This window comes from Apis florea, unplaced genomic scaffold (genome assembly GCF_048593485.1).
Source record: "Apis florea isolate Af1SG1 unplaced genomic scaffold, ASM4859348v1 contig_3794_pilon, whole genome shotgun sequence".
Lineage (NCBI taxonomy): Eukaryota > Metazoa > Arthropoda > Insecta > Hymenoptera > Apidae > Apis > Apis florea.
In genome coordinates, this window is record NW_028256857.1 from 823,613 (window position 1) to 849,179 (window position 25,567).

The 25,567-nt window shown below is 21.6% G+C and overlaps 3 protein-coding genes across 9 annotated transcripts; 1 reads left to right on the top strand and 2 right to left on the bottom strand.

Annotated features, from left to right (window-relative positions):
* Nucleotides 1–2,210: 2,210 nt before the first annotated feature.
* LOC100866266 (uncharacterized) lies at nt 2,211–13,034 on the bottom strand. Of its 2 annotated transcripts, none has more exons than XM_031916532.2 (7): nt 12,901–13,034; nt 10,548–11,180; nt 9,793–10,023; nt 3,445–3,511; nt 3,208–3,369; nt 2,919–3,006; nt 2,211–2,465 (listed from the first exon to the last, which is right to left on the bottom strand). In XM_031916532.2, exons 1-7 carry the CDS (start codon nt 12,992–12,994, stop codon nt 2,373–2,375), a joined length of 1,368 nt encoding a protein of 455 aa, XP_031772392.1. In that variant the 5' UTR covers nt 12,995–13,034; the 3' UTR covers nt 2,211–2,372. The 2 variants fall into 2 exon arrangements, with proteins under 2 accessions (XP_031772392.1, XP_031772391.1); XM_031916531.2 differs by having other exon boundaries at nt 2,919–3,024.
* Nucleotides 13,035–13,042: 8 nt separating this feature from the next.
* LOC100866036 (solute carrier family 53 member 1) lies at nt 13,043–19,175 on the bottom strand. 4 transcript variants are annotated; one of them, XM_086915796.1, is made up of 12 exons: nt 19,022–19,161; nt 18,769–18,922; nt 18,420–18,679; nt 18,090–18,351; nt 17,807–17,982; nt 17,641–17,742; nt 17,342–17,579; nt 17,053–17,247; nt 16,784–16,953; nt 16,525–16,658; nt 15,290–15,498; nt 13,043–13,128 (listed from the first exon to the last, which is right to left on the bottom strand). In XM_086915796.1, exons 1-12 carry the CDS (start codon nt 19,088–19,090, stop codon nt 13,043–13,045), a joined length of 2,055 nt encoding a protein of 684 aa, XP_086771922.1. In that variant the 5' UTR covers nt 19,091–19,161. The 4 variants fall into 4 exon arrangements, with proteins under 4 accessions (XP_086771922.1, XP_003693749.2, XP_086771921.1 ...); XM_003693701.4 differs by lacking the exon at nt 13,043–13,128 and having other exon boundaries at nt 14,780–15,498; XM_086915795.1 differs by lacking the exons at nt 13,043–13,128; nt 15,290–15,498 and adding an exon at nt 15,752–16,038.
* LOC100863895 (ribosome assembly protein METTL17, mitochondrial) lies at nt 18,852–25,494 on the top strand. Of its 3 annotated transcripts, none has more exons than XM_086915800.1 (10): nt 18,855–19,194; nt 19,382–19,488; nt 19,622–19,775; nt 19,874–20,264; nt 20,338–20,497; nt 20,601–20,744; nt 20,820–20,891; nt 24,891–25,029; nt 25,143–25,281; nt 25,361–25,494. In XM_086915800.1, the coding sequence occupies exons 2-10, from the start codon at nt 19,444–19,446 to the stop codon at nt 25,428–25,430; spliced, it is 1,314 nt and encodes a 437-aa protein (XP_086771926.1). In that variant the 5' UTR covers nt 18,855–19,194; nt 19,382–19,443; the 3' UTR covers nt 25,431–25,494. The 3 variants fall into 3 exon arrangements, with proteins under 3 accessions (XP_003693731.2, XP_086771926.1, XP_086771927.1); XM_086915801.1 differs by having other exon boundaries at nt 18,861–19,194; nt 19,653–19,775; XM_003693683.4 differs by having other exon boundaries at nt 18,852–19,488.
* Nucleotides 25,495–25,567: the final 73 nt, after the last annotated feature.

Consider the following 25,567-nt stretch of genomic DNA (forward strand, 5'->3'; position numbering starts at 1 on the left):
CTTTTCTTTATGTTATTTTAAAATGATTGTTTTGACTTAATAATTTTATATACATTGCATATATTATATTATATATATATTATTTTATTTTTCAATCTTTTACTTTAAATTAAATCAATGCATTCTATTTTCATTTCATAAAATTTGTCGTATAGATTAGAAAATGCAAATTCTTTATAAAATAAACAATTTATTTAGTAAAATAATAATACATCATTTATTATTTGTATTTTACATCATTTTTTTCAATTAATGGAAGAACGAAAATAATAATGATAACGATATATACTTATACGAAACATATCGCAAACATGAATTGCAATGTTCCCATTGCATCTATGCTAAAGTTCACAACACGTACAATCATGCTACAAATCACTATACAATAGTCTATTTGTACACAGATTGTCCTTTCATATAGTATCCTTTTCTATAAAATTTAACGAATTTATATAATCGACGATGCAGTGCTGTAAAGGCATTGAAGGCTAACAATAAATTCATGCTGTTGTGTCTTAATTCTCGATCTACGATCGATTATTATTAAATAGACGAGTCTTTAGGAGATTACTGTTTCGTCTTGTTATATAATATTTTCCACAGATATTCGACAATATAAATAGTAACTCTGAGTAAATTACATAGTCGGCGCTAATTACATGTAGTGCTTAAGTTTGTCAAAATAAATAATCATTTCTATATCTCATGTTGGGTATTAATATAGGCTCTTTTATCTTAAAATTGTTCCAAGATTAATAGTTATAGGTATCATAGAAAAATAAAATACATATTATTCTTGCATCAAGCCAATAATTTATATATATATATAGCATGTATAATTAGCTAATATTAAAGGAACAGCATTTTTGTAACAAATATATAATATATATACAGAATTTTCATTTAGATGATACAAATCACAGCAATAATGCCAAAAGCAACAGCACATGCAAAATGGAAGTTATTTTATCATTTTTGTGTATCAATTTTGTTTGTGTACGTGCGTGCACGTTGATTTATAACGTAAAATTTTACTCGTATAAGTACATCAAGATAATAGATTATATATAAAATAAATTTTTCTATTATAATATAGCGGATTGCAAATCACAATGATATAAATAACATACAAACATTTTAAGAAATTTACATTTATAATTGATATTTATTTATATATATATATATTCAATATTGCATATATGCGATAGTACTTATTATGAATTTCGTTAAGTTTAACATTAAAAGTAAAAATTAAATTATTGAATAATTACATAATAAAAATATTCGGTAAAACAAATCTCAAATTTTAATATATTGTTTACGAAAATATTGAAAGAAGATATATTTTTGTTGTTAATAATTAAATAAGAAAAGAATATCTTTCTTACTTCTAAAATATTTGATCCTAACAAGATTAAGAAAAGAAACTTTCTTATATTATTATTCTCTAATATTATTTTTTTTATTCTTGTTGATTTTATGAAGTTACACTTATTGTTTGTATATTAAAATAATTTAAAATAATGAAATTATAGCAATATTCTATTTTCTAATGATTGGATTTATATCATTATGATTCTCAATTCGCTTTATATCAAATTAATTCTATTATTCTATTAAATTTTATAAATACTTTCTTTTTTCAAGAAAATATTAAATTTAATATAATATCTAACTTTATAACATAGATTTATAATATTCCAACATAAACTATATTTAATTTAATCTCAAACAAATTATTAATAGTATGTAATAATAAGTTCATAAATTTGAACTGAAATTTAAATTACATTTAAAATTTAAATTTATTTTTGATATTTATCAGCACTTCAAAATTATAAAGATTCTATTTTCCATTGTAAATGTCAATACTTATTGATATATAGTGGGAAAAAAGTATTGAAAACATGCATAACAAATATTAATCTCTAGATTTAAAAATTAGAATCAGGTATATAAAGTGATATTAGATATTATAGTACGTATTATACGATCTCCAATCTGTACTCTATGTTGCAAGTGTAACGGTGAGTAGAAAAATAATGTCAATCAATATAGCTAACCATACTTGCTATGAAAGTACAAACTATAGTACATCATGGAGTTAAAAAATATGTGTTTTCAAACAAACACGATAGTTTGTAACGATGTAGAATATTCATCGTTTCATATGGTATATCCCTTACACGAAACGCAAAAATGGTCTTATATTCAGACCTTTAGTTAATTTTCTATTTTGACTTCCCGCGTCATATAAATATTAAAGTTGTTTACATTCGATATATAGATAAATGTTTCCGATATGGTACATTAACAGTGAGCTAAGCACCAGAAAAAATATTCAAATTAAATATATTTAATATTTATTCAAACTATATGTGGTCCTCTTCTTTGTTATTTTGTGCTGGTGTTGCTGGTGTTGGATCATCATGGAACAATGGATTCTTTACTTCCATTTCACCAGTCTTTGCAAAAAAAAATATATATATGTACATATTCGAAATATATATATATATAAAACATATATATATATCTTTATAATTGAAAAATGAAAGAATGAAACAAAAATTTCACAAATATCATATGATATAAAGAGAGAAAAATTTCAAAATATATAAATAAATATATAAAATATATAAATAAGAGAATAATTTAATAAGTCGAGAAAAATAGAGAGAGAATAAGAATTCATAAGAATTTGATTTTCTATTTTTCATATGATTTAATAGTTAAAAAATAGTGTTTTAATGCATCATAATTATAGAAAATCTAATAAATTATAATAATATATAATATAAAATATAATATTAATTTATAATTATATATAAATTCTAAATCTAAATCTAACTTATTAAATTTTTCCCTCGTCGTTTTCAATTGATCAAGTTTTATGAAATAAATATAAATATATAACTTACAGAAGCTAGTCCTGGACATTCATAAACGGTATAGTCCCCTTCTTCATTTTCTTCCTCGCTTTCTGCTTCAGATACTGAGCCTGGATCTCTAGTTGCAGAAACACGACTACACAAATCATTATCCAAACAATATACTCTAATTAAAATAAAATTTCTTAAAACCGTTTCAACACTTTCCAAAATTTAACAAATATTATCTCTGCGGAACTCCTATTTACTTCAAAAAGTTTTAAAAACGAAAAAAATAAAATAAAAATTACTATATCAAAATATTATTTACGTGACTTACTTTTCCATAGCGATAATTTGTTGCTTTTGGTGTTGGAAATGATACATCTGTGCAGACTGAGCGAGTCTTTGGTCTCCCGAAGGTGAGACTTCTTTATTCGGGCCAGTTACACCATAAGCTGGATATTCTATGTCAGCCGCCGCTTTAGCGCCTCGCTTTAGCCTGAAAAAATTTAATGAAATTAATTGATTTATCATTTATTTATTAAAGTTAAAAAAATATTATTTGTTGTAATACCTGCACCATGTTAAAGCGATTAAAACGAAGATAAATATTGCCGCTGCGCTACAACCCGCAACAATAGCTGAAAAATAAACGGAAAAATATGATTTCTCATAAATATAAAGTGAATATTGGACTGAAACTTTGCAATTACTCGATAAAAATATTGATTCTTACTTTTCATATAGTTCGATGTGTGTAAAATTTGTATGTTAATTTTTTGTCAAACATAGAAAAAGACACCGAATAAGAAAATCTACCGAGAAAGAAAGAAGATCTAGAGATTTTTGAAATTCAAAAAAACTATATTATAGTATTGATGATACTAATGCAAAAGTAAATTTTTTAATTTCATTTTTTATTTCATTATGAAAATAAAAAATATTTAATTAAAAATTTTATAATATATCTAATTAAAAAACTAATAAAAAATTAAAATATTGAACTTGCATCCTAGCATTCGACAAAGACGTTGTTATTAATGTTTATTCACAAGGAACAAAGGATATTCCGTGAATTCACTAATTATTATTTTTTTAACTAGATATGTTTTTTATATATAGTCTAATAATATATATCTATAATAATCAAGCAATTATTGATATAAAAGTTCTAGTAATAATATATAAATGAATCCAACGGATGAAAATTATATTTAGTTTTTCGAAAAATTTTCTATAAGAAGAAATTATATAAGAAAAAAGAAAAAATTTATTATAAGAAAAAAATTTAATTATTTTGATTAAAAAAAATTACATTATATGCCATAATTATATTGCTATTAATGTTATTTCTCTTAATGTGAATATTTGCTGAAAAATTTTATATATGATAAATATATAATAATTTTATATATATGATAAATATCAATGAAATTTTGATTGATATTCTATGAAATCAATATTATACTTATATATATAATTTCGAATACAACATTTTTCGAAAGTTTGTAAATTTAAACAATAAAAATGTGACAACAAAAAGAGAAGCAAATTAAAAAAATTTTGCATATTTAATTATAAAAAAAATAAATAAATTATTAAATAAATTATATGAGCGAAGTTATATTTATTACTTTAAATAAAACTAAATAAAATTTCTATTTCATTTTTTTTAGCTAAAATTATTGATTCTTTATATTTAACTTTATGTTTGATACTTTTATATTATTAATAAAATTATATGTATATTATAATTATTAAAATTATGGATACTTTATATTTTTTTTTATCTATATTATTTAGAAATTAATAAAAAAATTTTTTAATAATAATTATTTTAAATTATTAAACATTATATAATTTATACTACAATAGTTGGATAGGAAAATTAATTAATTATATTGAATTTTCATTTGATTTAATAGCTTTTAAATAAAATAAAAACTTTTTCTTATAGGTATATATTAAAACACAGAATATATGTAGAAAAAGATTTAAAAATACTATTTTATATAGAAAATATCAAGCTGCATCCGTGACCAAAAAAATTCATTTTAAAAAAACAAAATTGTTCTCATATCCTCTCATATTTTTTATAATCTATATACAAAAAAATTAATTATGTCAAATTACATGCTTCCTGAAATTATTAAATTTTTTAAAATTTTTTTAAATTTGAAAAATTATCATCAGAGTTTGGTAAATATTCGAATGTCAATTTATATGAAATATCCTATATGTATTTCTATAGGATTATATAATTTTATAAAAATGTAAAACACTGTGAATTATAGACATTAAAGCAATAAAAAAAGTTCATATATACGAATGTTCGATAAGATATAATTAACAAGTTATAAGCATTTTAAGTTTGTATTAAATATATTAAATGTAAAAAAAGAAGATAAAATAAGAGCTATAATATATATAAAAGAATTAATTTAGCTATCAATATGTAAAAAATTCTTTTTAAAAATTGCTGTTGTCACTTTATTTAAATCCATATGTAAATGGTTAACACTTAATTTGTCTATTTACTAGTCTATAGGAACAAATTAAAACAATTCTAATAAGATTTCGAGTTAGAAAGATTGAATGATATTTTTTACACAAAAACTTGCTTCTTTTATTTAAATTAATTTGAATTTCATAGATCCTTGTATGTAGATTAATGAATCACAAATCATAGCAAATCTTTATAGATCTTTATTTTGGATTTAATATTTTATTTTAATATGAGATTATTGAATCAAAAAAAAAATAATAATAATAGACGAAATTAAATATCATAATTTAATAACATAAATCAAATAATGTGAATTAATATCACATATTAATATTATATATTCATGAATGCCTTGAATGCCTTCATGAATACATATTATAAATCCATTATCTTTTTTTTTTTTATACTATTATTTCCGAAATGATGGAACTATTAAAAGTAACATCCTAATTCGAAAAATTGTTGAGTAAAGCTTTCGTAGCAAAGATTTTATATCTAACATACAAAAAGATAAAATTCAAATATTACTATCTTATTTTTTCTTTCTATCATCTTTTTTTCGATTATGAATAATTAAATAAAATTTCAGTAATATATTGTTAGAATAAGTATATACCAAACAGATTTCCCTAGCAATATAATAAAAATGATTGACTGAAAAAATATGATATGATAGACAGCATACATGATAGAAAAACTCACGATTTAATTACATTGTAACCATATCCTACTCGCTATATTTTTATATGTTCTTAAAATACATCCTTATTCTGAACTTATTAGAATAATATATTTTTTTTTTACATTATTTTACATCATTAATTTACTGAAGTTGAAACATATTGCAATGCATGCATCGACTTATAATGGATTTAAATCAATTGGCTTACACAAATTTGAAACATCATTTCCATCATTCTATCATTTCCAGAGTGCGAGCCATTCGATGAATCGATACATTCATCGCAATATATTTCAATGTATGTAAGAACCTATATTTGTGTTATGAAATCAAGTTTGATAAAATAACATATTTGAATATATGTTTAGAATAAAGTTTTATATAAATAACTTTCATATAAATGATAATTATTTATCAAAATAATTTTATTCGAAAAAATCAATACACACTAGTAATATGAAAAGTGATTATATGGATTTTTAATGAACATTATTATGTTAAGATGATAAATGAATTTTGATTGTTATTCTTTTCTAATCTTACATTGAAATAAAAAACATTAATTGCAAATGAAATAGATCTATTCAATGATTCAATGATTTATGAAATTCAAATTGATTTAAATATTATAATCAAATATTATATATATTGATTTTTTTTAATATGTTAATAGTTTAACATATTAATACTACATTATTTAAAAAAAATAAGTTTGTATTGAAAAATATTATTCATTTTTTTTCTTATTATATTTTGATTTACTCCAATGAATTTCAACAAGGCTAATTAAATATAATATAATAATTTATCTATAAATTTTAGTAAATAGGCTGATTGAATATAATATAATTCATCTATGGATTTAAATAAAATATAGAATATAATATACTGAAATTGATTTGAGGTAACTTTCGGGATAAGTTATACGACATATAATAGATCTTGCATTATATTATACTAAAATGTCGAAATAATTTCTCTTCTTTTTATTAAAGAAGTATACTACATAAATAATAAGTGATTATTCTCTATTATCTAACGCACTTAAAATTTTTGTAATTTGTTAATTAAACCTTATATCAGCTTCTTTTATCGTGATATAGAATCCACTTTCATTTCCTTTGTATATACTAACATCAATATATATCAACTGTTGATAATTAACATGTGTAGTAACTTAAATTTAAAAATTTATTTTCTTATAAATTTGAATGAATTTTTTTTTAAGTTTTCCTTTAAAAATATATACATGATATATATATGATGATATATTCGATTTTTCGATAGATTTTAAAACTAAACATAAAAATTGTTATGCAATTGAAGCTTTATCAAATTATATAATTTAATTTTGATTAAAAACGCTAAATAAGTAAACCATGCGTGTTTACAATTGTATTAGTATCTTTTATGCCGAATCAATATTGCAAGAATAAATAAAAATTTTAAAGATGATATATTCATATGCATTTCAAATGCACAATTGTTTATTTTAGAACATTAATATAACGTAATACAAAAAGAATTATAATTATACATTATAAATATCGAAAGACACTAATTATTGATGATATGAAATTCGAAGAGGCGGTAAAGGAAATGGACTTTTGATTGAAAATTTCAATTTCGAATATTTATTTCTGAGATATTATTAAAAAAAACTTTATACTATATATTAACAAGTTGCGTATTATGTATCTATATATTATGATTATGCTATCTGTCCAGATGTTACTAATATAACTATCTTCGCTGTAATAGTTATTATTGATGATTATCGAGTAATTGATAGTATGACACTATAATGATATCGGATTCTATATTTATAAGTTATATAAAATTTCAACATGAGTATTATTCTGGTATTATAAGTCATTTTCTCGTGACCAGAAAATAATATAATCTAACTCAATCCTAATCTATGTGAATAATATTTGATAAGTCAAATGTACTTAATTCTTTGATAATGAATAATTAGATTTTTCAGCTATCGAAATTAAAATGTAGAACATAACTACAAGAAATAGCAATAGAATAAAAACTATTCAAATAGAAATAGAATTAAAAATATATAAAGTTCATATAAATCTGATCATCAAATGTATTTGAATTACAAATCGAAACTCTTAAAGATTTACGAACAATTGATATAGACATTATGTATATAAAAGTTCTATAATTATTGCAATTTATATTGTCTATTACTGAAATGTTATATAAATTTTATATATATTAATTTTATATGATTCTATAATATAACCAATGAGTACAGTAACTACTCGATAATCAATGATGATCGCTATTATAATGAAAACAATTATTTAATAATATCTGAATAGGTAGATCAATGTACTGAAGATCAAGTTTTGATAATTATTCGGAATAAAGAGGTTCTCATTTTTATGATTTTTGAATATGTTATTAAAATCGATATTTTAAACAACTTTTTTTTTTACATGTTACTGCCGTTTGGCTATATTTAAAAAAAAAATATTAAAAAAAAAGATATTTGAAAAAAAAATTGCTATTATATAGAATTTCTCTTATATTTTTAATTTCTCGTATATCCGTAACTGTATATATATAAACATCCGACTGCTGTTTTCATCATTTATCTGCTGTTTCTATAAATATATCGCAGCAGCGTCCAAAATATATAACGGATAATTTATTCAAAAAGCTTCTTATAAATTATTTCTATTATTTCTTATAAATTAAATATTCTTATGAAAATTTAAAATATTAAATTTAAAATCACCTCAAATCTTTAAAAGATTTGTGGAATGTTCAAGCTAATAAATTTGAAATATTTTAAACTTACTATCATTATTCATAATTCATCAGAAAGTAGATTTTTTATTAATTCACTCTATCCATCTTAGCTGCCATGTTTATATTAATTGAGGATAACAATTACATACTTATGCAGCTGCGAGCATATATATATATATATATAATAAATTCTAATAATTCTATATCAATAACAATCTTTTTTTGCAAATATCTCGAAAACTAGGCTGAATGGAGATAACATATAAAAAAAAATTGTTCAAAATGTTAATTTTGATAATATATTTAAAAATCATCGAAATTAGCGAAGATTTTCCTATTTTAAATAATTACCAATTAAATAATTGGAATAATCAATTATCAAATATCATCTAAAATAATATGAAACATCTTTAAATTTTCGATTTATTATTTAAAAAATTTAATTTGGCAAGTTACATTATAATATAATACAACTGAATTTTATCTGCATCTTGCTCTATTTAATATAATAGCAGAGATGTCGAGCTTTTCTTTCACGATAGTTGATTTCGATTAACTAATGCTTCACTATATTAATTTCAGAAACTGCATAATTCTTTTTCAATTAATCGATCCTTCCATTATGAATAACTTAATCACAATCCTAATAAAATTAATATTTGTTAAACAAAAAACTTCTATATATATATATATATATATATACAGAACTGAAGAAAAAAAGTAGATATAGAGTTTTTCCTTGTGCTCTATTAATCAAATAAAGAAAAGAAAGAATATGATGCAACGGATTCAACATCCTGATTTAATGAAAAATTAAATTGCTTATAATTTAATAAATAAATTGATATTTTTTTATATGTTATATTTTATTTTGCTGTCTAGACTCTATTCTCAAAAAAAAAAATATATTAATTTTGTATAATTTGGCGCAATAAAATTTAGATAACTATGTATTAGCTTACCAATAAAATATATATCATTATTCAAATCCTGGTTTACAGGTATAAACAGTGGGTTGTATTCCGTTCGTCGTTCCAATTCAGATATCACTGGATCCGTATCCTTAAATTTAGACTCAATATTTCTTGGATTTTCTTCACGTACGATAGGTCCATTTACTGTCATTATATTCTCTTGTTCCCATTTTGTATTATTTTTTATCGATTTTTCGAAATCCGAATTGTCTTCATCATCTATTATAAGTATAATAACATAATATTCTACAATAATTATTATAAATTTATACAAAATTATAAAAATATTATCAATATAAATTCTGCCCTTCTTAGTTAAAAATGTCCTATTTAGCTAGCATATTATTATTTTTTTACTTTTCAAAATATATTATAATAATTATATATTATTATATCATAATATATTATATCATATATTATATATAATTATAGCATATAATTATATATAAAAATAAATATATCATGATATATTATATCAATAATAAATTATTTTAAATTCTGTGTTTTTTAACTTTTAAATAAAATTAAAAAATCGTATATATTTTTAAAGATTTAGAATCAGATCTAATTTATTTTTTCTAAGAAGAAAAAAATGATAAGAGATTTTATTTTTCATGTTTATTTCGAAACATAAAATGCAATATTTTATTAAAAAGAGCATAATGAAATATAATGAAGTTTATAATAAATGAAATAAATGAAATAAATAAAATAAATGAAATATATATTGAAGTTTGACATACCTAATGAAAAAGGAACGTCATTATAATATCTAGGATCGTTGGGTTTTACCGCGAACGGATGTCTCTCGGGCAAAATTGAATCCTCGAATTTAAAAGTGAATTCTGGTATGGTCGCTTGAGGTTTTTGTATCTGCATATCAGTTTTGCCGTCCTCGTTAATTGAACCACTATAACTTCCGTGGAGTTCAAACAACGGTTCTTCCTTCATTCCTCTGTCGAAGTTTTGATCATATCCATCTTCGTTATCATCTTGAAAATTCATATCCTCATCATCGTTCGTTTCATGGGGAAAATAAGGCATCTTAAAGTTCATATATTCCAAGGAACTCTGGAACGGATTCAACATTTCATAAAGCGGAGAATAATGTTCCCTCTCTTGCGCTAATTCGTTGATCGGCTCGTTGTATTTTATTTGCCGATAATTCCATTCTTTCGGTTTCTCTTTTCTTAGAATTTCAGCTAAATTTCTTTTATTGATCAAAGCTTCCAAAAGTTCCTTTTTTTGGCGATACAAATCCAAATGATGTTTCTTGTAAGTTTGGCTCTCAAACAATGGATAATGCGTTCTTTGTCCCTCGAGATATTTAATCAAAAATTGCTTAAGCGCAATATTCGAAGATTCAGGAATATCATCTGAAAAATATTCACATTATTATTCTTGTGCATTACAACTGTTAAAAAAATCAATTTTTTTTTTTTTGAACAACTTGTTGCATCTTTGGAAATGATATTTAATTTTCAATTTCTTGCATTTATTAAAGAAAATTAAATATCGATTGACGATTGATTATTCTTTTATCGATTTTTTCGATTTCTAGTATCGATTCTATTTTATATTTATATTAAATATTTAGATTTTTCCATTAGTAAATTCTTTTCTAAACTTTCTCTTTCAATTTTTTATCTTCTATTATCTTTTATTACCTATCTTCTATGCTTTATTTCTCAGATTACACTTAGCTAGTTTATGATTTTTTCATTTAATTATTTTTCTCTTTATTTCCGCATTATTTCATAATACGTATTATTTCATAATACGATCCTTTTCACTAAAGTTTTAAGTCAATGAAAAAATTTTGTCGAGTTTACCGATAAAAGAAATAAATTTAGATAGCTTCTATATTATTATTTATGATAAATTTATTTTATGGATGATATTTCATATTCATAAAATATTCTATTCTTATTCTGTTTAAATTTAGAAATCAATGTATTTAGATCAAGCTTATAATAATAATATATAGCAAATACTTATAATAATAATATATTACTAGAAGAAAGAGTAGTAGAAAATAGATCTATATTTTTAGTCATATTACACATATGAATGTAAAAATATATATAATTACAAGTATTTTCAAAAAAATTTGTTATATTTTTGAAATAATGTTATGAATAAATGTACATAACAATAGACAAGTATGAATTATAAGATAAAAAAATAGAAAAATATACAAAAAAATTTAATAAATTACACAATAATTTTATAATGTTTATATATATATTAAATGATTCAAAAACAAGATATATAGGATTATTATAATATTATAATAAATTGATTCAAATATTTTTATATTCACGAAATCGACATTATTTTTTTATTACTAAAATAATATAATATATTAATTTTACAAAAACAAAACATATCGACAAATTGTACAATATCCATTCATTATTGGTTTGTTTCGTGGCGATATCAGGATAAGAATTTCCGGTGGTTAACAAACTACTTAACATGTATACATGTGCGTTACTGTAACTTTGATAAACACATATGTATTTCATTTCTATTCAATTTAAAATTTGACATAATATACTTATGTATAATAATTACACGTGTATTTACCATTTAATTAAATTCCTCTCTTTTGAAGAAATTGTACATTTGAAAATGAATCTTTAAATTACTCAATCAAATTATATTTCAAATGAATTAAAAAGAAACAGAGAATATATTATCATCAACGTTACATACACACGCAAACATATGTAAACTCCGAACGAACCTTAAACATTTTTCATAAAATTTGAAATTTAACATTTTCACTCAGTCATAACTAAAAAATAAGAAATTAATCAAGAATAAGACTAATTTTTCATAAAATTAGAAATAAAGAATAATGTGAAATGATCGATTACATCATGACATCATGATATTCGTGGTATCGTGCAATGTGGTTCGAGACTCTTTAAAATATATTTGCGATTTCAAAAAACATAAGAAATAATAAAAATGAAATAAAAAGGAACAAAAAATTGTGGTATATTGGATGGAGAGGGATGATACATTTATAGTGTCATTACCCTCGAAAAGATGAGTGTTTTCGGGCGAATGGACGATATGTGTCCTCACCTTGATAAAAATCGTGTTCACCGGTAGAGAGAGTGATGAGAACACAGCAGGGTAGCAGCAGCCATGTGCAGGTACAAAGGGTCGATGTCATCATCACCGTTTCAACTGGCAGGTGTCGGCCAGGTGTGGTATCCACAGGTTTTTATCGTCGTTCCGTCCGTCGTGGTTCCATATGTAAGCACGTCATTTCATTGAGGGCAGACAGAGAGTTTGCGCGGTCAAGTTCCGCTGCAATCAATACTACCATTACCCTTTCCACCACAACATCATCGCCGACGAAACTGACGACGCTTGCCCTCCTGCGTATTCTATGTTTCCGTGTTCGATGCCCTATGTTTACTACTTCTTTCTTTTCTCATTTTATATATGTTATCTGGATTTGTGTTGGGAAATAACGTTTACCATAAAATCGGGTCACTTCAATTAAATGAAAATTATTAATAATGATAATAATATTGGATTTAGTGTGATATCCTTATAAATGAATATAAAAATAGTTTTTTTTAACTTTTTCAATTGCTGTCTCTTTTTTTAATGTTATAATGTAATTTATTCTCTTATATAAGGTTAAGAAAATAAAAAATATTAATATGATTTTATCGCCGCACAATAATTAATGATTTTATATTTGAATTGCAAAAGAATATGATATTCCTGTAGAACATTAAAATAAATAAGTTTTAAAAGTCATTAACTTTTTAAAAATAATAATAGCGACCTCTATAAAATATTTTACAACCCCTTTATAAATTATTACTTACAAGTTGGGAACTATTGATACAAAATATTCCGAAACAGTGTTTCTCAATCTTCTTGGATCAATGATGGATTGAAAATTAATTAAGTTTTCATGATACATTATAATTTAATTTTATTTATTTGAATTTGGAATTATAATATATTTTGATATCTATTTATTATTTGAAAAAAATAATAAATAATTTAAAGATATTATTAAATATAAAAATATTTATAATATAATATTTTCGCGGCTCACTTGAGATATAAAACACTTTAATATATTATGACACAATATTAGAAAATTATTTTAAAAGATTATAGATTTACAAATTTTTTACAGATTTTTTGGAATAAATAATGAAAAACAAAGTATATATTTATAGAAATTATATTACATTTGATTTAAATATTTCATAAAATCAATATTTTTTTTATGTTTAAAATAAATTTCAATTAGTTTTGAGACAAGTTATTTTTAATATTTTTTAATATATGAGATTTTCTTCTATGAAAGAAATAAGATTATTTAATATTTTATCCTCTTATATTTGAATATATGCGAAAAATTTGAAAAAAAATATTGATTCATAAAAACTATCGAAAATGAACAAATTGAATAAAAAAAAATAAATAAATTTAAAATAAAGAGATACTTACAAGAAGTTTTGTACTAGAAATAAATAATTTTTAAAAATTTTGAACCTGCGAAATTATCTTCAAATAAAATTCATAATAAATGCAATTAATCTTTTGCACTATAAACAAATAATTTGATAATTTCTGAAATACTGATCAATATACTACTATTGTACTTTCAACAACTGTTCAAAGAGTATTAAGAGTATGTCTATATTTGACACAGATTACACGTGATACACTCGCTATTAGCGCTTTATTTTTTTCAGCTGTTGAAATATTCAAAGCGCGCTAAATTAGATTTAGGTTAGGTAGTATAAATAGAAGTAGTTTTATCATAATAGAAACATTATAAAATAATGAAAAATAATAATAAGATAAAAAATAAGATAATAATAAGATAAAAGATAAAAAAAAATAAGAATTTTATATATTAAATGCATAAAATATTGCATTATTTGTCAAATTACGGGGAAAAAATAATATGGATAATTCATTAAAAAACATTAAAATACTTTATTTTATTTAAAATTTATAATCAATATTTTGTTATTGAAAGAAACTCATTCATTTATAATATGTTTTTGTCGTTTATAAATTTTTTAAATTTAAATTTATCATTATATATTCAACGATCTCTCGAAACTTTGATTCTCGCGAATAATTTACTGTGCGGGATATTTGAATATGAATTATGACAAGAGTACAAGCATAGTTGTAAATGTTGTAGAATTTTATAATATATAAGAACATTTATACATTTCTTATAATTACCTAAATCATATATAAAATCATTCTTATATATATATTTGTACTGACTGACAACATTTATACATTTTTCATATTTACTTAAATAGTAGAATCATTCTGATATAATATGTATCTTTGTACTGTATGACTAATAAAATCATTGTTTTCTTTACATTTATAGAAAGAAAAAAATTAACACTCAATTTTTATGAATCCACTAATTTTTTTAGTTATGTATCAAGATCACAAATCAAGGATTCACCTTTAGAAAAAGCGCGTGAAGGTTTTTTATCCATTATCTTTTGTTTTCTTTTTCGATTGATTACCCCGTCTGCTGCATCCATCATTCTTAAAATTTGAGTTTGGTCAGAGCAATCAACTGGAGCAACAGATATATCTCTGACCGCTCTAAACTTGCCGCAATTATTCAAATGTTCGTTTTCCAAGCGGAAAAAATTCCATATGAATCTCCTATTAGAAAGGAGTAAATATTATTTTGAAATCAAAATTGATCGTTATCATTTATTATATATAATTCCAAATACAACAAAATGATATATAAATACTAGCATAAAAGCATAAATTAAACTATTAGTTGACTCAACATGCTGAGCATGCAAAATAATATGCAATATACAAATAAGAAGGAGGAAATTCAATTCATTGATAAATGAAAGTTATGTTTTTCATCTATATATAAATGATTATGTTTATAAATAGAGACTGTTGTTTATAAATATAAAATTCATGTTTACAAATTAAAGTATATACAAATAAAAGATGCAATTACAAGATGACAATTTCAATGATCACATTTGACAATTTCAAATGTCGTCGATTCATCACCGTCATTGTTTGTACAATCCATAAGACGTATAGCCGCCTTCGGTTCATCATTTTCATTGCGTCTGTAAGGCCCTATGGAGATGTCTCGAACTGCTCGAAATTTGCCTACATTGTATAGGTGTTCGTTTTCCAGACGAAAATAATTCCACATGTACCTTCTATCAACTGATTAGTAAGGCAAATTGATACAAAATATTGCTTATGATAAATTAAAATATTTACTATTATATTATTATTATAAACTAATAATAATTAAAAATTTCCTTGTATATTATAAGCCAAAAGGCAAAAAGATAAAATAAATTGAATTTAAAATTAAAATAAAAATTATTTAAAACTTAAAATAAAAGAAAAGAAAATGATAAAGGAAATGAATAAAACAAGGATAAAAATCGAAAACAAAAATTTTATTTATATTTATTATAATTTATTAGTTTCACTCAGTAAATCTTGTTTGTCTGACTGAAATGTACAATGATTTTAAATCTCATGCAAGCGAAAAATGTTGTCAAGCTTCACTAAAAACGATATATTATATAATGATGTGCAATATGACATATCTTGTACATATTAAATGTGTAGGTACAGTAAAGTTATGATTTCTAAAAATGTATTTTTATTGCTAATAATATCAATTTATTTTTAACTTACCTGAATACTTCTAATGGTGCAATTATAGAAACCATTAAATCTGCATGTACGTATCCCATTTCAGTAAGAGACAATGAAAATGCCCAACCAAAACGAAGTATAAAATCTTCGATTATTGCAAAATAATAATAATACTAAAATATAATACAAATATTAAGTATATAATACGTATAATACATATATTATTAAATACAATATTATTATACAAATATAAAATTATTTTTTAAATTTTAATTAATATATAAACAATCAAACTTACTGGAGAAGAATAAACAATTTCTTCCCTAAGAAATTTATTTTCTCCTGCATTACTATCAAATAATCCCCAATCTAATTTTATATCCCATGTATATGTAAAACAAGAACTCATAATACTTGCAGTTATCCACAAATAAAAATAAGGATTTTCAGTAGATAATACATAATACTCTATAAAAAAATATATATAAAAATATATATATTCTTCTATATAATTCTTATGTTATGTTATTTGATTATGTTATTTAATTATATATAAAAAATACTTACTAGCATTAGTTAAATGTAAGTATGAAAATACTACAACGAAAAAACTAGTAGCATATTTTGCTGCATTCATAAGATGAGGAAAAGCTTCTTTTGTATCTCTATATCGCCGTAAACATTGTGCAAATCGGAACCATGCTGGCAAACAAGCCACAAATGGTCTCATTGAGAGTTCGCGCATAATACAAGTTTCCGCATCTATCGAAAAATGCATTAAATAATTACTTTCTTAAAATAAATTAAGTTCTAAAATAAATAATAAAATGTGCAATTAAAATATTTAATTACAAACCAGTGACAGTAGTCCATGAAGAATTTTGTACATAAAAGCAAACAAAATATTGAAAGTCTAAGAAAACCGTATGTAGAGAATTAAGTTGATCAGCTAGCCAGAAATCAGCAAATCCAACATAAAAAAATGGTGCACAAAATATTCTACCCAATACACGGAGTGCCCAAAATCTAGCTTCATAACGTAATGTTTTCGTTGGATTAAACAAAAACAAAGCTAGTAATATATATAACAACATCTGAAAAAATATTATTTATATACATGTATTTTTAACAATTTTATATATTATAAAAACTTACAGGTTGAACAAATGGTGGTATTCCCAATGTTTCACTATATAAAAAACCTAAAATTGATAAAGACCAAACTAATCCAAACACACTAGCCATTTCAATAATGTGCTGAAAATATATTGTATATTATATATCAGTAATTTATATATAAACAATAAATAAAGAATACAACCTGTTCTGATAAATGATTTCGAGGATCAAGTTCAAATATTAAAACATGATTTACACCAGAAGATCTCCATCCATACACATTGATTCCCATAAGAAAAAGAAATTGAATCATAAGAAGTGGTCCACGATATAATCTACATAAAACTCGCCAATTATTATTATTCCTGTAACGTGCACCTATAAAATAAATAAAATAAAATATAATATTAATCTATAAAATAAAAAAAATATTAATCTTTCATTTTCATATATCTAAATTTTATATAATAAAAATATAATTTTACCTGAAAGTATTACTGCTATAAGAAGAACAATAAAAGCTCCTGAAAAAAGTCCCACTTTAAATGTAATCCATGGAGAAAGCTGTTCTCCAAGAGGAGGGACTCTTAAACGTTTCATAGCACGTTGTCTATCTCCATGTTCTAAATCTCTGGTAACTAATGCTTCTGTTTCTGCAATGAGCCTATCTATATCTTTATGAGTATGAAATAATGCTGTATCTACATGTTCTGCTCTCCATTTTGCTCCAAGATCTATATTTAAAAGCTAGGATAACAGCTTCTATTAATTAATATAAGTATCAATTATTATATACATTAATTGTCTTTACATACTTTATCATGTTTTTTTAATATTTTTCTAAATCCAGTAAAATTAAGATTCTGGTAATTTTGAAGTAAAATGAGAAAAAGATAAAATTCAGAAAAAGCTAATTTTAATTCTTGAAGTTTGCGTGCTGAAATTGGCTTTTTATGCAAAATATTGTTACGATAACGGATTTTATGACTTCCTTGTCCATTTTCAGAAGCAGATAGAATTTCACTTAATTCATTATTAAGAGTTGCAAATCTACGCGTTGCTTCTGCTAATTTTTCTAACAAAATAGACAAAAAATTTTTTAATATAAATAAAAAATTTTAAAAATAATATTATAATAATTGTATAATATAATATAAAATTTACCTGAATAAAATGTATTTATTTTTGCTAACTCCTTATCACAATAATGAAAAAATTGTTCATCAAATTTATTAAAATAACGTTCTAATATATGTGATTCTGTTATATCTGCAGCTGGTGCTTGTTCTACTGCTGCATAAAGCAATGCTTTCATTTCCTATAAAATATTTTTTTTATAAGTTTTTATTAAATTTAAAATAGCTATCATTAAACAATTTATAAAATGACATATTGAAAATGAAAGTTTTTATCTTACTTCGTAATTTATATATTGTTTTCTCCATTCTGGTGTAATATGAGCACTTAAGTGCTCTGCAAATTTCATTTTCTTTATGAATTAACTTGATAATCGTAATATTTCAATTTTATTAACTGCACTAATATATGTAATAACTAAGTTTTTAGTAGTTTATTGAAAAGAACTTAATAGTAAGTTATTTTGGGAAAACATGTTGTACATACGATAGATATTTCAGTGTAGAATTGATTTGAGGTTATAGTATATATACTATATCATATTGCAATATTATTATTATATTTAATATAATTCGACAGATTTTAAACGTTTGTATTATAATTTTAATTAACATCAATGAAGTTTTATGTTTTATTACAGCTATTATTTTATATTCAACTTTTTCATCACGACAGAACTAATATTGAATAAGGTTATTTATTATGTCAATGAAAATAACATTTTTGAAATATAAACAAATGCGTTGGGTAAGTAAAAATATTTTCTTTGATAAAATACTTTTTTGATAATAATTATAATTTATTATTTCTTATGAATTATTAATAATTATTTTAATATACGATTTTAAATTTAAATATTGATTTGATTTTATTTTATTAGTATTCAACAAAACAAAAAATGAAAATTATAGGTACTGTAAATGAATTAATTTCGAACAATGAATTTAAACATAGACAACATCCAGGAATAATAAAGCCTAAGAGAATAGAACAACCTAGTTGGCTTATAAAAACAATTAAAAATATTTTACGTGGTAATAAGTTATAAAAAATATATTTTTTATTATTAAAATATAATATTTATGATTATTATAGATTAATATTAAAAGAAAAAATATTTTTATTTATATAGATGTAACAATTTCATCAAAGATGATTAATGAAAGTAGTAAAAAATTGGCAACACATTTAAATAATAGACATCCTCCACTAGAAAAAGAAGATATTAATTTAAAATTACAAGAAGTGCAATCAAGAATGTATCCACATATTCATGAAACACAAAATTTAAATAAAGATGATATACTTAATGATCCAAAAGCTCTTAAACTTTTTAAAAGTCTTATATATAATTGGTCACCAATTTCATATAATAAATACATTAGTTTAGCATATTTAATTAGTAGAAGTGTACCTGAATATTCTGTTTTATATAAAATTTTTAATGAAATTGTTAATAGTGATAAAAGTTTTATACCAAAAACATTATTTGATTATGGTTCAGGAACTGGCACAGTTATGTGGTAAGATATATATAAAATTAAATAATTTTTATTTGAAAATATTGCAATAAAATTATAAACTTAATTTTATTAGGGCAGCTTCACAATTTTGGTATAAATCTATCAAGGAATATTATTGTGTTGATGTTTCTCAAGATATGAATGAATTATCTGAATATCTCATAAAAAATGCTACACCAAAAATTAATACAAATTATATTTTCTATCGACAATTCTTTCCTGCATCTCCAATTGTAAGAATATAACTTATTATTATATATTATATTACATATATTATTATATTACATTGAAATATCTAAAATAGACTTTAAATTTGTTATTTATATTATATTATAGCCAACTTATGATATTGTAGTAAGTGCATATTCTTTATTAGAATTACCAAACCAAAAATCTCGTCTTGAAACAATTTTAAAATTATGGAATAAAACAAAACGATATTTAATTATTGTAGAACAAGGAACAAACGTAGGATTCAAAGTAAGTCATATATTATTAAAATTTATTTATTCATTTTAATCATTATTTTATAACTAATGATTTTATTTTAAATAGATAGTTAATGAAGCTCGAGATTTCATACTTAATTATAAGAAGAATAATTGTAATGTACATGTATTTTCACCTGTAAGTATTAATATAATAATTGTTATTATCTAAAAAAAAATTTTATCTTGCAATATTGATTAAATGATGACAGATTATTTTCCACTTTAAATATAAAATATTTCATTATTAATTTTGAAAAACTTGAGATTTTGTAAAAAATTTTGGACAATTTTATCCAAAAAAGATAAGATACTACATGAAAATTTAAAATGATATTTATATAATTATTCAATCTAATTTTAAGTAGACAAAAGTTCAAAAAAACATTGAAATTGTGTAAAAAATAATATTCTGCATGTTTATTAAATTGTTTGTTTAATAAAAATTTATACTATATATGATATTAGATTCCGAATTCAATTAAAAATTAGATTAAAAAAATATTTGATATGAATACATATCAAATGGTTGTAATTCGTTTGTCAGAATTTAATAGTATCAATAGTTAAATGTGATCAATATCAATATTATTTTAATATATAGGATGTTATTATATATATTTCTAGAATAATTTTGAAGGATCGATTTTACAAATGCAAAAATTGATATAAAAATATTGGTTGAGACTTATTGATTAATCTATATAATCTATAAGTAATATGACGAAATGATAAATATATAGATGAATGAATATATTATGTGAAATGAATAAAGATAAAGTAATACGACAATATAATAAAAATAAAAATCTTAAATTTTAGTTGATATTTTTATAACTAATGTCATTGTTTATTATTATTATTATTATTCTATGAATATATTAATAATTTATATACCCATTTTTTATATATAAAATATTTAAATTTCTTTACATTATTTTTGAATACGAAATCAGAAATAACTTTTTAATCATCATCAATTAAAATAAATTTTGACATATTTAAATATAATTTTATTAAATTACAAGATAAAGATGAAAATTAAAAAATAGAATTATATTATTACTGTGATAAATAAAAAAATATTTTACATTGCATTTTACAAAATGTAAAAAGTTAATATAAAAAATATTATAATATTATTCTATACCTCTGGATTGAAGAAGATCTATATGTAAAAGTATGTTCAAAAATGATCTTGATAATGATCTTGAAATTCAAAATCAATTTTTTTCATTACATTATATTTTAATTATCACAAAGATAAAAAAATTTCAAAGCAATCATGAATTGTAATTTAATTTTTCTTTAGAAAAAATTTTTTCGAATTAAATTGAATTCATTTTATTTATAATTTTTTTTTTTTATATTTTCTGATTTAGTAAATATTTATGTGCTATAATAAACGTTATTGATGAAAAAATGTAAACAAATTATAAATAAAATAAATTTGAAAACTAATATATATATATATAGATTTTTTTTTTGCTTATCATTTTTTTTTTTTTAGACTTAGGAATAGAATACGATACAATAAAAAAAATTGAATATCAAAGTTAAATAATATCAAAGATAAATAAAAAATTCATCTTGAATATCGAGATCAAGATCATTTTTGTTTTTATTAGATTTTCATCGATCCAGAAATATAGAATCATACTGTAATGTATTTTACACTTTATTAAAATGCAACTTAATGTAATTTTGAATATTGTACGAAATGGGATGCCTGAACTGAATATTATCGCTTGAAGAACTACGGTTATAGAACTGTATAATTGTTTGTATTGTAAGAATGAATTAATGATGATTATCTCTAACTATTTGCGGTTGATTGATAAATGAATTCTATCTCGGCTGAATTCTAACTATTTTTAGAAAACTGTTGCGAATCTTGATTCTTGATGATTCTCCAATCATTATTTTCCGCGAAAATGCAAACTAAAAGGAAGTTAAAACGAACCAATCACAATTACGGTTTCCTTTACAAAATCGCATCGCAACGCATGGAGATTAAAACTTTTGTAACTTTCTATGATTCATCACAGGCATTTGATGCGCAAATTTAACATGTGAAATAATTATCATTATTATATTTTATAAGGAAAAATTTCCAACCCGAAAATTCAAAAAATTATGAAACTTTGAGAATATATGCTTATGTAGTGCTTATGTAGGTATGTATTATGCAATATTTTTTACTGTCCGAATAATCAATTCTTGAAAATTTGGCTATTTTTTGATTTTATATTATAATTCGCAAACATAAGAAATACAAAAAAAACTTTCAGATAAAAGTTATTTCTTTTCATGAGAACTTAATATTATGTGGTAAAACATTTATTAATTATTATCAATAATAATTAATTTATACAATTAAAAAAAAGTAATAAATAAAAAAATTAATAACTTTTTTAAATTTTTAAACATCAAATTTTAATTAACAATCTAAATAACTATGTGATAGTATAAAAAAACAAAATATTTTTTTTTAATAAATATTGTTAATTTTTAAATTTGTTGAATTTTTAGAAATAGAAAAATTTATATATTTCTGTTTTTTATTAAATATTGGATCAACATACCAGATGAAAATAGAGAAAAAAAGAAAGAAATTTATAATTATTTTATAAGATCTTTTTACTTTTAATATTTTTTAAGATCTTATTACTTTTAATAGTTGTTAAACTTTTTTATTTTTTTATGCATTATTAAAAGGATATTATTAAAAGGATAAAAAATGTTATGACAATAATATAATAGCCGGTACCATACATAGTTACACTATACTTCCAATATTAACTTCCTGCAAATTTATTTTTCCATTTTTTTCAAAAATGAATATATTAATGAAAAATCAAATGATTTTGAAAATCCAATAAAATTCGTTTTTTTTTTTTTGTAACAAAATTTTATATAATCATCTTGGTTTTGTATATAGCAATCATTATTATACATAATAATTAATATACATAATATAACAAGTTTCTATATTTACAATATTTTTTTTAAAAAATTCATAATGTTATTTATGTTATTTGTATGCATTATTCACTTATATTTTATTGAATTTGTTTATTATTTGATACAAAAAAAAAGTAAAAAAGTTAACAAATATATTAAAAATAAAAAGATTTTATAAAATAGTTTTAATTTATATAATTTATTTCTCCTCTTTTCATTTGTTTGATCCAATATTTAATAAAAAACGGAAATAATATAAATTTATATAAATTTAAAAAACAATATAAATTTATAATATAAATTTTGCTATTTTTAAAAATTCAGCAACAAAAATCAGCAATATATTATAAAGATTTATAAAAACAAAAACTATTTATTCTATTATTTTATATCTCAAAATAATAGATTTTATATTTTTTGTTTTTTAATTATTTAAAATATGAAAATATTTTTAACGAAATTAATATTATAATTTATTGAAATAAAAATTTAATTAGCTACTTATTTTCATAATATTAACTTTAATTACAATCATTTATATATAAAGTAAATACTTAAATACTACAGGTTATAATATTAAAATACGGAAATTATAACTGCATATTCTTTCATTAGATTTTTTTTTGATCTGTTTAATTTAAAATCATTTTGATAATTTTTTTCTTAAAATATTTATATCTGATAGCATACAATCGGATAGCAAAATAAATTCTTACTAAATAGATAATTATTATAATAAAATAAATAGATAATGTTTTGTAAAAATATAAAAATCTGAAAAATCGTTTATCAATATTTTTTTAAGTTTGATAATTTTTTACAATCAGAAAAATTATATAAGATATTATTTCATATTATTTTTTTATTGCTTTGACTTTTAAAATTTTTTTCTTTGTCTTTTAAAATTAAATTAAACATTTTAACACTTTTTTTTATATAGATTTAACATAACATTTCATTTTTAGGAAAAATCTTGTATTTTTATAATTTTTTTTTTTTTTAAATTAAGACTGAAATTCTATTCCGAATTTATATTTAATCAAAAAAATTTAGAACTTTAGAATTCTAGAATTGTAGAATCATTTTCTTATATTTTAATCGATACTTAAAAATAATATTTATGTTGGACAATATTATCTTACAATATATATTAATTTTTGTATAATTATTTCAGTGTCCTCACGATATTCAATGCCCTAGATATATGACAGATAACACTCCTTGTAATTTTGAAGTTACATATTTAACATTACGCATTGGTGAAAATTCTGAGTATAAACATGAACGTTATTCATATGTAGTACTTAAAAAAGGTTCGTTTTTAGTAAAACATAATATATATATATATATACACACACATAATAAAAAGAATAATACAAAATAAATTGTTACCTTTAATTTACTTAAAAATGATCTATAATTTTAGATAAACGTTCCGAAGATGATTGCAAATGGCCACGAATTGTCAGACCAGTATTAAAACGGTCTAAACATGTTATATGCCGTATGTGTACAGCTTCCGGAGAATTAGAAGAACAAATTTTTACGAAATGGAAAAACGGAAAGTCTGTATTTTTTAAATAAAAAAGAATGTATTATATAAAAAAATTGAAATCGCATTAATACAAGATTTCATATTTTTAGAAATACATATCGTTGTGCTAGGTGTAGTGAATGGGGTGATCGTCTACCTTTCGAAAAAGAAGAATGTTAGAAAATAAAAAGTAATATTTGTAATATTTATATATACATGTAATAAAAAATATTTAATTTTTTTACTCAACTCTTTTTATTTTTATCTTTGATATTTGATATCAAAATTTGATATTTTGTTATATATTGTAAATAAAT

Excerpts from the sequence above, each read along its gene's own strand:
- LOC100866266 (XM_031916531.2), bottom strand. The coding sequence starts at position 12,994 with ATGATGACATCGACCCTTTGTACCTGCACATGGCTGCTGCTACCCTGC. Across the intron at positions 10,024-10,547 it reads TGACGTTCCTTTTTCATTAG|ATGATGAAGACAATTCGGAT; the intron begins GTATGTCAAACT and ends TACTTATAATAG. Across the intron at positions 3,025-3,207 it reads CAAATTATCGCTATGGAAAA|TCGTGTTTCTGCAACTAGAG; the intron begins GTAAGTCACGTA and ends TGATTTGTGTAG.
- LOC100866036 (XM_086915796.1), bottom strand. The coding sequence starts at position 19,090 with ATGAAATTTGCAGAGCACTTAAGTGCTCATATTACACCAGAATGGAGA. Across the intron at positions 18,352-18,419 it reads TATTAAAAAAACATGATAAA|CTTTTAAATATAGATCTTGG; the intron begins GTATGTAAAGAC and ends CTGTTATCCTAG. Across the intron at positions 17,248-17,341 it reads TTCATGGACTACTGTCACTG|ATGCGGAAACTTGTATTATG; the intron begins GTTTGTAATTAA and ends ATTTTTCGATAG.
- LOC100863895 (XM_003693683.4), top strand. The coding sequence starts at position 19,444 with ATGTCAATGAAAATAACATTTTTGAAATATAAACAAATGCGTTGG. Across the intron at positions 19,776-19,873 it reads AATTAAAAATATTTTACGTG|ATGTAACAATTTCATCAAAG; the intron begins GTAATAAGTTAT and ends TTATTTATATAG. Across the intron at positions 20,265-20,337 it reads GGAACTGGCACAGTTATGTG|GGCAGCTTCACAATTTTGGT; the intron begins GTAAGATATATA and ends TAATTTTATTAG.